Source organism: Brachionichthys hirsutus, chromosome 5 (assembly GCF_040956055.1).
Source record: "Brachionichthys hirsutus isolate HB-005 chromosome 5, CSIRO-AGI_Bhir_v1, whole genome shotgun sequence".
NCBI lineage: Eukaryota > Metazoa > Chordata > Actinopteri > Lophiiformes > Brachionichthyidae > Brachionichthys > Brachionichthys hirsutus.
Genome location: NC_090901.1, coordinates 1,894,194 through 1,906,520, shown reverse-complemented (window position 1 = coordinate 1,906,520; position 12,327 = coordinate 1,894,194). Strand labels below are relative to the sequence as shown.

Here is a 12,327-nt window from a genome sequence, read left to right as displayed (position 1 = left end):
CAGTCAACAGGCGAGAACTAGACAAGCCGCCCACGCAGACACGGGGAGAACATGCAAACTCCTCACAGAAAGGGCGTAAGTCGGCTTCAAACCTGTGTCCTTCTTGCTGTGAGGCAACAGCGCTAAACACTGCGTCACCGTGCTGCCCTCCATATTATTTATTTACAAATAATTTATACAGACATTGCAGACTATTCTCACTGTACTTTCCATTAAAAGAATAAAATATCAAACTACTCACATTTTAAATTCTAATTGAAAATCTAGACCGCATACAGCGAGCACAAACCTCTGCCAAGGTAGCTCTCCTTCCCCATTATGTAATTGCACCAAAATTAACCATAAATTCAAACCTTCTGTATCAGCAGATCAATAACATTATTTTTATCCAGATCACGTCTGTGACGTGTGGTAGAACCAATAGGGATGTCGATGTGTAATTTTAGTCCAAACATTGTTAAAATCTTACAATTGCCCATATCCTACAATATTCTGGCCAAAAACCTAAATGGTGGAGGGGATAACATTGGATAAGAAAGCGTTCCATTTAAGTATAGTGTAGATGTTTTATTCCTAGATACACACTGGCAATTCTGAATACAAGGACTGAAAACATTTACCGAAGTACATGACAGATCCATAAATTATATCTGGGTGTACCTAATAAGCAAGCAAACAAATCTGAATCCATATTTAATGCAGCATAGAGAACATTTGAATGTCACTATATCAAACAACTCGTGTTTCTGGGCTAGAGTTAAATGATCATCCACGTGGCACGAAGTTGTGACACATATTGCCAACCTTTACCCACAGGCCTACTGGTCAGAGGAGAAATATTAAATCTTAGTCAGAATTGCAGACCAAATGCATTTCCAAGTCCAGATGCAGTAAAATTGTTCGTTGAAATACAGACTTCCTCTCAGCTTGAATATTTAAAATGTTTAACAAGTTAAGTCCTTACTAAATGATGTCCTTTCTCAGACACTGTTTGTGTTTACACATGGTGAAACAGGAAATGACATACATCAGCATACACAACAAGCATCAATTAAAGGCCTCTTCTCCATTACTGTTGACAGGCGATACCGAACATGCCAACAATCTCTGGAGTTAACGTCAGTCACCAGGGAGAAAGGGGAGGAGGGGGTGAGACTTAAAGAGAGGGAGAGAGAAATGTTTAATGTTTACACGCACTCGTGGTAAATATTGACTTGTTGTATTGTAATAACCCTTTACCAAGTTTATGTAACTACAAACTACGATGAATATATCAACATCAGCTGGTGAAATGAAATGAAATGAAATGAAATGAAATGCTTTTATTAATCATCATCTGCTGACACACACAATGAAATCGTATGTATTCCCAAAAACCTCGCATGCATCCAGTAGCACACTGGGTTCAGTTCCTTTGGTCATGCTGCTCTTCTTCCCATCTTCACCCAGACTTTAAAGATACACCAACTTCAACATTCGGCGGTTTCACCAGAATCATCAGCCGCCACCACCAACATCAGTAAATGGACTCCAAGGGGAATATAAAGTATATCTTGCCATTGCTCAGGACTTATACCTTTGATCTCAGTCTCCCTGAATAGTATAAGTGCCAGTCTTTCTGACAGGCTTATTATCACACATCACATCTGGTGTGTTAAATTGTCATATTTACTTTATCCACTTGTCTGTCCTGACTGAAATAAACTTAATAACCTTATTTGACTCTAGAATTTTGGATTCCAGAGTCTTATTATTATTATTGTATTATATTGGAATTATTGGACATCACAAGACAGCAAGTAGAAAAGGAATTCTGAATTCACAGATTTCTTTTGAGCTACTGTTTCGCTAAAGTAGAGCTTGATCACTTTGTCTGTTAAGGAGAATTCTGCAGAGCCCTATTGCACTGGAACTTATTGGGAATATGTAAATTGATGGGGATTCTCCATGTTCTAATGGCAGCATGTTAGGAAGTATAGTATTGCAATACCACTGGCAAGGATCATGTTCAGCTTATTATAATGGCTTGTTGTACATACAATTTCACTTCATTATAAAGCCACATAAATTAGGACTCAATTAGATGATCTTATCTCTTGGTAAAGTATGTCTGCCATCCAGTTACATAAAAAATTAATTAAATATTCAAATCTGAGTCATCTCCTTATTGGTTATAAAGATAATATTACAGCAGTGCTAGGGACTCCGTCTGCAAAAAGGTTCAGTCTGAAAGAAGTATATTAATGTCTACCTTTCTATGTCTATGTATTCCCAAAAACCTCTCAGATGAGACTGAAAGAGAAATAAATTCTGGAAAGCAAAGCGAGAGAAATAAGAGACAAAGTGAACAGTGTAAGGGAAAGGGAAAATATAGGCAGTATAATTCAATTAAGCAAATACGAGAGGGGATCAATACACCAATTAAAGAGCTGAGAATAGGATATCCTCAGTGAACATCTATTAATTTATAATTGAATTAATTAGTGTTCAAATGAAATGTCCTAAAAAGAAAATATATTTTCTCGTTACATCATAATCAACTTGACCCTCAGTCTAAGATTTTATTTGCATTTTTAGAAAGAAGAAACTTGTACCAGCACATACGATTCAAAAATGGAAATAATAGTGTGGAACAATTCAATGTACAGAAGCAAACCAGGCTGTATTGTGCCATACTGATGAAGGAGCAGGTGTGCTGAAGGTGATGAAAAGGCTTATTTGACATACTCAATATTCAAATTTATCTCGTTATCCAGGGAGAAGAGAACATTAGATGAATGCACATAAAGAGTAGTGGGGCAGACTATTTATAACGGCACATCTCTCCCCTGTTTAGAGACACCCATTAGTAGTTTAGAGAACCAATCTCTTTTTGCTGTGATAATAGATTAATAGAGTTATAGTGGAGTTGGACATGATGAATGACACAAGGTAGCCATGATTAAAAAAAAACATTTGCTGCATTTCTTTTCCCAACAGCCAACCTAAACAAATGGTGTCAACCTAAAACACCTTTGCTGTCTCCTGTTGCCAAGAGTCAGGACTTAATCAAAGTTTCATCAATCACTGAGTAATACTTTTGCAACATAATTATTTGGCTTAGTCAAGGCAATTTAAATTACCTGTGCCCATCTGGGCAACCAGAGGAGTGTGTTAAAGTCAATAGTGCAGCGTGAAACAAAGCTGCTCCGAAGATGAATGAAGGAACGAATGCATGTTTCTGAAAGTAGGAGGAAACCGGAGAAGGATTGAGGGACAACCGAGGTAGCGTGTCCAACTGCATCACACTACATATCTGTAGCAGAAGACTGCTGCTGTTTAAGATGTCATGCTCAGGCACCCATTGCCAATTTCCAACCATGTGTTATAGGAGAGTTGAGTAAATCTAAACATTATTCTAAACTTAGACGCACTTGTCATTTCCTCACTTTAAGACCTCGCCTTCCATTAAGAAAAACTGTACCCAACACGATGAACTCAATGAACTGTTTTAATCCTCCTTTCTTTCCTGCTGTAAAGGATGGTGCTTCTTGCCTGGTGCTTCATTCTCCTGATCCAGGCGACAAACACAGCAGGAGGTGTATAATCCTACTTCAGGCAGACTATTCTAGCGTAATCTCCTGCTCACTCAGAGTACACACAAGTCACTTTTGACTGCTAAAGACTTCCAACGTTCACATTCTGACCATCTGTGATTTGCTTCTACTGTGTGTCTGTCAGACTCTGAGTCTCTTTCTATCGCCAAGTTCACTATGTGTTTCTACCTGTGTTAACTACACGTGACTCTCTTATAGTAACACTCATGTTCTATTAAGCAGCTCAAATGACATGAGCACATTACTTCAGGTGTGCCTGCAGGCAGAACATGTCTGTCAATGATTATCAACATCAATGATTATCCCGATGTACACTCCAAAATCCAGTAGCTCCTGCTTTGGGACAATGCCGTCCTGACCACCCAGTTTGATAGTAAATAAAGTAGTTTAAATAAAATGTACACGAATAAAAATGGTTAAAACAATCCTTTTCTGCAAAAAGTGAAGAAAAAAAATCCTAAATCCACCCCACTCCAAAATTTATTGGATTCTTCCTTGGCATATACTCAACCCTTCCACAATATTTAATCAAAATCTATCAGATAATTTATCCATATCAGACAAATGTTTTAAAAACCTTGCAACATTAAAAAAAAAGTTAAAACAAATTCCTTGATCCACACCCATATCCCGGTCCATTCCAAAATGTAATTTTCTTACTAAAGATAATTATCCATGTTCAAGATCGTGTTCTTGAGTAAACAGACAACAACACATTGTTTTTTCCTCACATTTGATGAGGAGCACAACAGTGAAATAACAGGTAATAAATACAGTGATGAAAGGAAGATGTTACAGTCTAATGACGTATTTCTGTCAGTGCAGCAATACTACACAGACTCATCCTCCATCATGGTGCAAACTAATGTGCATAAAGGTGTGCATTGAAGTTCTTATCATGTCAGGATAAAAACCACACAACAGAATGATGGTCAGGTAAAGTTTCACAGTTCAGGTGTGACCATCTGGGTCCCCCACTTCTACTGTGCCTTTCTGTGGATTTAAAATGTACCTTCTAAGTGCCACCATCCCTGATGCCTCTCTCGCCCTCCTCTTTTCCTCCCGCTCTCTTGGTCTCACCCTAAGTGGCTTGTCCTCAATGTCAGTTGAAGCCCAATTAATGGAGGGCTAGATTTACTAGCAAGACATCAGTGGCATAGGTGGTGGGGAGTGGAACCCCCCCCCCCCCCCCCCTGAAACCAGCAAGTAAATGAAGCTGGTAATCACTGTGTACAGTATACTACAAAAGAAAAGAAAGGGTAAAGAGAAGAGTGTGCTAAAGACAGGATGGCAAAGAGAGGAAGCTGAGTATGTTTTAAGAAAATAATGCAAAAAGCAGATATAGGAGAGATAGAGATGGATGGGGAGAGGCAGATTCCCTCTTTCTTACTCTCTCCAGCAGTGTCTGCAGAATGAGCTCTTACCGTCTGTTGCAGGTCTGGGATTCCAATGCGGATGACCACGGTGTTGCCTGTCGGCTCCTCCATGGTGTGGCTGCGTTCTGCACCAGGACGGAAAGCCGGAGCATCAACGGGAAAGGGAAAGCCGCCGTCCTCTTCCCGGGAGCTGCTGCTGTCAGTGCTGGCCCCCTGGCTGCCGTTTGCAGTGTGTGTGTAAGAGTGTGTGAGTGTGTGTGAGTGTGTGTGTGTGTGATGCTGCTGCTGCTGGTCCTGCCGTGAAGGGCTGGGTGGCTCATGTTTGCCGGTTGCCGGACGCAGAGGCATACTCCGTGTTCGGGGCTCAGTCGGTCTCTCTCTCTCTCTCCAGACTCACACACAAGCTCTCTCTCTCTCACACACACACACACACACACACCAAGGGGTCTCGTTCACACACAGCTTAAAGTGTGTATCACTCGCCTGGGAGAGAAAAAGAGAGGGAGAGAGAGGCATGGAAGAAGGGTGAAAGGGAGGAAATAGGCAAAGGGGAGGGAATAATGGGATAGAAACAAAAAGAGAAGGTAAGTAACCAAGGCAACTCTAGAATAAAACTGAGCAGATGCAGAATTAAAACGGGATATAAGACATTACATTCATAAAATGACAACATTATTTAGAGCTAATCTTTGATTTTCTGAAAAGAGTATCCTAATGCAATGCAGAATGAGGCACATTTAGTCTTTAAATATATGAGAATCAATAAAAAGGCAGAATGAGGGAGAGGATTACTCAGCATTTGATTAAAGAAATTTGGATCAGAAGTCAGAAGGGATCAGCATGCAACCTCTATGCAGTGCGTAAAACAAATGCTTGAGCATGAGAATTAATAGTTTCATAGCTCCTTCTCATGGAAGCAGAATGTGACATGAAACATTTATGGCAGTCAGTGCCACGCTTCTGTCTTTATTGTTCAAGTTTACCCACCAGCATCCACACAGAAAAAATTACAAATGACACTACAGAAATTATTTCATTTGAAACAAATCCCACTTAGATAATGAGCCCATGTTTAACATGTAACCATGGAAACAAAGTAAAAGAAGAAAACAATTTCCTAAATGGCAGAGGGCAACAAATCAGAGTTCTTCTGTGACATATAGAAAGTTTGGGCTGAATTGAAAGAATGTTGCTGCACTATTTGTTATTACAAAAAATGTGAAAAAGGAAAAAACACGTCTGCAGTTTTCTCAATTATTTTATTGGGAAATGCTAGCTGCACTGATGCGCCTGCACTGATGGGGCTTTATTCATCCTCACCTGTCATCTCAAAAGCACATTACCCTGGAAAGGTAAAAACACTTTAATATGAAACATATTTTTCAGAGAAGAGAATATTGATCTAACTAATTTCAAGCATCATATTTTTCATGTGTATTCACTGAGCAGAACGTGAACTGTGAGACTTGCTTGTGAGCGCTCTACCACTGCTGGACACTACAGCATGTAATCCCACTCTCCTATCACAGAGCACACCTGATACTTTCCTCCACCCGTTCCAGCCTGCCTGCACACGATTCTTCACCTCCTTTCCACATTCTCTCCATCACTGCACTGTTGACCCGAGGTACCTGAAGTCCTCCACCTTCTTTACGTCTATTCCTTGTAACTTCGCTGTTCCCCCTGGGACCTTTCATGTACACACATGCTCTGTTTTACTCCTGCTCACCTTTCTTCCTCTCTTTTCTAGAGCAGACCTCCACTCTAAATTCTCCTCTTCCTGCTCTCACTGCAGATCACAATGTCCTACGGACACAAACTAATAGATAAAAAACAACAACAACATCACACAATTAGAGCGACAAAGTTCTGGTACCTGTGATGCCGCTCCATTACAAACTACCGTAAATATTCCCGTAGAGCTTGGGCAGGGCCATAGAAGGATTTTCTCCTAATTGCATCATACATGAATAAAATGTGTGAGCAACAGCACTTGAAGAGCTCTACAATACAAGGAACATGTTATCAATGTGGGCAAATTAAAAGAAAATGACAGGGAATTGGAGCTGATATACACATTTTATTAAGCCTGAATAAACATTGCACAGCATTGAATTGATTTTTGGGAAAGTAAAGGGCAATTGCTGCGTAAGTTATTATCATGTAAAATATATATTTTTTTAATTACAGTGTGTATCTCAAGGATTTCCTTTTCCAAAATATTGAATGGTTCAAGATTTTGGACGCCTACTCTGACAAAACAATCATTGTCACTTTTAATTTCATTTTTCATTACTCGATAGATCTAGGAAACCAAACGAGTGATAGGAGTTATGCATAATGTGTTAAATCTGACCTTAACACTGACAATGTTTGGAGCCGTTTAGAGTGGTGCACTGTATGAGGCACTGAATGTAATGCTTAATTCTGAGCTGTTCTACTAGGCACAGCATAAACCGAATAAATGATCGGTACTTGGCACTGATTTAACCGCTTAATGAAATAAGGGACCTTGAGTCTGCCCCTAAGAAAATTGCATTGGCATACCAAGGGCTGGATAATAATTCAATACTATCCTTTCTTATTCACCTGCACTGATGATAATATGTAGAGCATAGTGTGATCACATAGCGAGTTTGGAGCAACAGAGCTACATTTTGGAGCTGCAACTGTGCATATAGGATAACACTGCAGTCCAGAGTCGATGTCGAACTCTAAATGCTTCAGAGCATTATGAGAGTGGACTAGAATTATAAGGAGCCAGGCTTCCATGCATCAGCTAACAGCTACTGCCTCTTTTCTCATCAGCTCAGATTTCTTTCATCCTATCCCATCTCACCCCATCCCTTGTGCTCCAACCTAGTAAAAACAAAGTGAATAATTTATTATACAGAGCAGTCTGTGCATGGATCTAGTGTGTATAAGAAACATGTACTAATCATTAAAAATGTCCTGCCGTCAACCTGTACATGAAGACATTCACAAGCACGACTGAAATCCACTGCCGCTATCGGCCAGCCCTTCCTGTTCTCCGCTCAAGGCATCTATGCGGGGAAAGAAGAAGAAAAAAAAAAGCTGGCGCTGAGGACAGAAGATAAACGGATGAGGTAGCATGAAACAGGGAGGTTCAGGGTGTGAGTGAGACAGTCAGTGGGCCAAGAAAAAGCAGAGAGGAAGGAGGTGTGGAAGAAAAGGGGAGTGTGGCAGAGTATCATCAGAAAAGGGAAGGTTGGAGAGTTGGCAAAAGGGTGAAAGAGGGACGAGGATGTTGCATGCAGTCAGCTTTGGCAAGCCAACCACACAGCGCATGGCTGGGAGTAAATGTGATAACACAGCCCATCACAGACTGCTTCACGCTTCTCTACACCTGGTAAAGGAAACGTAGGGAGACACAAACTGAAACAACCCGGGGCTACATTTATTCACTCGCACACACGCTTAAGCTATCTGTCACATAAAACATTTTCATTCATTTATAGAGCTGCAGGTAAACTATTGGTGAAGCTTTGAAGCATCAGACAAAAGGGAGACGAGGGTTGTTAACCCGTTGGCGACGGTCTTCTGCAGTTCCACGTCATTTTCTGCTCTCACATGAAATGTGCTGACTTGACTTTCTGAACAGTTTACAACCATTTTTTTTCCATTAAATAAAGATAAGTAAGATGGATAGATTTTCCAGATGACCACCCCATCATAGTTTCAAGAAGCAATCTTCATACAAAATGTGGCGTCACTGGGTCGGAATGAGATATTGAGATTGAAAGAATTTAAATGCAAATTGTATTGATTTTTATTCCTTGTCTTCTCTTTTAATTTCTTGTGGGACATTAAGAAGTACGAGGGCTATCTTCCAACAGCTGGGGAGTTTGAACTCTGCATGTCTTTTTGAAGAGTAACCTGGTTTGAGCTGAGTCAGCAATGGGCCATTAGCGAAGAGAACTGTAGTGTGGGATTATCAGTAACATGAGGGATCCATGTCACAATTACTGTGTGATCTACTTAAATCTGGAGACAGGAGGCAGGTAAATGGTTCCTCTTTGAGAACAGATCCTTGTTTAAATGAGAGTGCTGTTAAAAGAAAAGGTGATTTAGCTGCTTAAAGTAAACAAAACATTGTGTGAACCATCCAGAAGCTCGTGTGGAAAATGATCCATGCGCTAAAAGCTTTTGGAATCAATATGCTACAGTAGCTGCATCCCAAAGCCACTATCTCTTGCCAGTTTGCATGGTCTGATGCAGCATGCAGGTGTGCTCTTCTTTTTGTTTTTCCATACACACACACACCTACACACACACACACACGAGTTGACATACATAAAAACTACAGTGAATAATCATAATGTTATGCCACTCGTGAGTCATAACATCAATATTTGCTGGATACGATTTTGTTGGCAGAAGAGAAAGCTTGCTTGGCAGGATCTGCACACCAGCTTTTCACAACTACAAATCTGACAGACAGAAATATTCCAAAGGGGAGGGGGAACCTTTTGCATGGCTGTTTCTCGCACATATTGCAAAGACCACAGTTGACAACACGCTTTTACAGAGCGTGTTTTGTTTGTGCTATGCATCACTGGAAATACTGTGACATTTTATACACTGGTTTGTGATGCCACATTCTTTTACCCAACAGTTGTATTCAAATACAAAATGAAATGCAGAAAAAAACAAAACAGAAATGTTTCAAAAGCAGCCAACATGAGTGTGTGTACGTGCATGTGCATGTGCATGTGTCAAATTGTTTTATGGGGGGGAAATGGCTTGTACAAAAGCTGATTCCCACATAGCATCCAAATGGATTATTCCCTTCCAAGCTTGCGGATTCGTGTTCTCATGCAAGCCATTCTTTTAGTGTCTGTCTGTTTATACATCCTCTCTCTGTAACAGAAAGCTGTAGACGCACATTTTATCTTGATCCCTGGGTTGTTACTGGAGCAGCAGTTGGCTCTTTGATGCAGCCTGCCTATTAATAATCAATGGCGCTCCCCAGAGAGAACTTCATAAAGCCTGCCAGCCAATTAAGACCTGTTTCATACCATGCACTGCATTACCTTTCCACAAAACACCACACTTCTTAAAATGCAGGAAGGGGACACTGAGGAGGTCAAGGATGTCACCGTACCAAGCTCTGTTCTAAGACACAGGTGTTGGTAGCGCTTTTGTCCACTTGGGAATGAAAAAATGCTTGTGGTTGATTCTGAATCATCAGGTCCTGGTCGGTTTGACAGCCTATTATGTTTATGTAGATATACTGTAATCCAACTCGGGTACATTCTGACAAACAGTGAATTAAACCATGGTACATTGAGAGCGTAGTGTGTAGCTGATGCATTTAAGACAGGTGCTGGAATACTGAAGCAGGAATCCTCATATTAAAGGGTTAAAACACTTTAATATTTGCCTCAGGTAACAGTGGTTCTCACACTGTTTACTCCATTGCTGCCCTAATACCCCACAGCATTGTCTTACTGTGTGTTTAGATGCTCTCTCTTCTATGAAAAATAAAACTGAGACCAGTGGAAAACTTTTATTTTTCTTATTGAGTGTAGGGAAAATGGAGAAACCATCTGCAGGGAAGGCCCCATTCACTGGTACATAAATATCAAACTGTCTAATCCATTTTGGACAGAATAGAAACGGCTACTTATCCATTCATTTGCTACCATTGATCCGTGCATGTCGACTGGAGGAAGCATTTAGTATTCAACTTGCAATCCAATCCACAAATTGCCACATCAGACATGGACTGCTGATCATAGGCAACATGCAAAGAAACACTTGTAGGTGTGTGTGGGTTTTCCTCTCCCCTCCCTTTTCACCAGCTCCATCTCCTTACATAAAGCGGGTGGTGGTTCACACCTGAGGCCTCTCGCCGGTCAAGGCCTGGAGCCGCAAAGCTTGACAGGCATCGTGGCAGCTTTTGTGACTTGAGCTTTTGTTGCTTACTGGGATCAATAGGTGCTTCAACTTCTGAAGGAGCAAAACGATTTATTCGGTTCATGTTACTCTAGTTCAGTGGTCACAATTTGTAGCACAAAAGTTTTACATTGTCTCTTACTTATTTTAACAATGAAAGGCAGCAGCTTGATCAAAGGATTCATGAGTCATTCAGTGCCAAACACTGTACGACCCTGAGACTAAACACCGACTGGCCCAGATAGTAGCAAACTGACTTCAACAACATGATCAAATGTGATACCAAAATAGTCTGTTACATTTAGAAAGTGCGCCCACAACCTACTTTAATTCAGCGGTGACAAAGTATCCTTTAGCAAAATCAGTTAACTCACAGTTTTGACAGTGGTGCTGCCTAATGAGCAGAATTTAACCCTTGGAATGCTGGACAATCTACTGAGAATTCATACATTGTCTTTTTCTCCACAACTCTGAACTTAATATTTATGGATGCAGAACTGTATATGAATGGAAAAACACTCATTAGTGAGACGTTTTTGCTGCAGTATACTTGATTAATTCATGCCTTGTCACAGCACCTTAGTCCGCTGTTCGCTGTCATCTTCAGTGTTAAACAGAACAAGGTTGGGAGGAAATGATTTCAGCTCCAATTCATCACAGCAGTGAGACAATTAAGGAACTATATATTTCATTATTAAACTATGTCACAATGTTTGTTAAGTATACAGTAAAAGCTTTGAATGTATTTTGTTACAAAAGAAGTTATATTCAAAATAAGAGTGAGAGGCTTTTCAAGTGTTTAGGTAATGGCATTGATTATATCCATAAAAACTCAGTTTAGCTCAAGAATAATTTACTAAAATAACTGCTGGTCAAAACACTGGATTAGCCTTATAATGATGAATCTCTGTTTAATTTCATTATTTTGTTGTGTCGTCATGCCCAAAATGTTGCTATCTGTGTGTCACCTCCTTAAACTCATCCTGATTCCAGATTTAATGGCGGTAAATGCCTTCCTAAAAGATGTGCAGCTAGAGTGATGAATACAATCAACTTCACATTCATAACCTCACATGCCTGAAACCCTGCAAAGTCTCTCGTATTTCAATAAGTCGCCTGGTGTAAAACAATTAATTTGCATACAAATAGATGTCACTGACGTCAAGAGGAGGTAGAAAGAGGAAGTGAATTATACTGTACAATGCCTTGTTGATTGGTGCATGAAAAAACAGGATAGTGGCTAACGTAAGACCTCTTCATGGCTATACAAACAAGATGTGGTATTTATGTACTAAAGATAAGGAATCAGGGGAGATGGTAAAACTATAGTGCACAGATGGAGTAAAGAATATCATTAAAATGATCGCATGTAGATCTAAAAAAATACACATAAAAACAACTCTGTCAATTATATTAAAGTATGTTATTCCTCCTCA

At 40.1% G+C, this 12,327-nt stretch overlaps 1 protein-coding gene across 1 annotated transcript in view; it reads right to left on the bottom strand.

Annotated features, from left to right (window-relative positions):
* Window positions 1-5,320, bottom strand: part of shank3a (SH3 and multiple ankyrin repeat domains 3a) — a 73,957-nt gene extending 68,637 nt beyond the window's left edge. Inside the window, exon 1 of the mRNA XM_068739053.1 lies at window positions 5,021-5,320. Coding sequence (XP_068595154.1) covers window positions 5,021-5,320 — 300 coding nt within the window. The remainder of the gene's footprint in view (window positions 1-5,020) is intronic.
* Window positions 5,321-12,327: the final 7,007 nt, after the last annotated feature.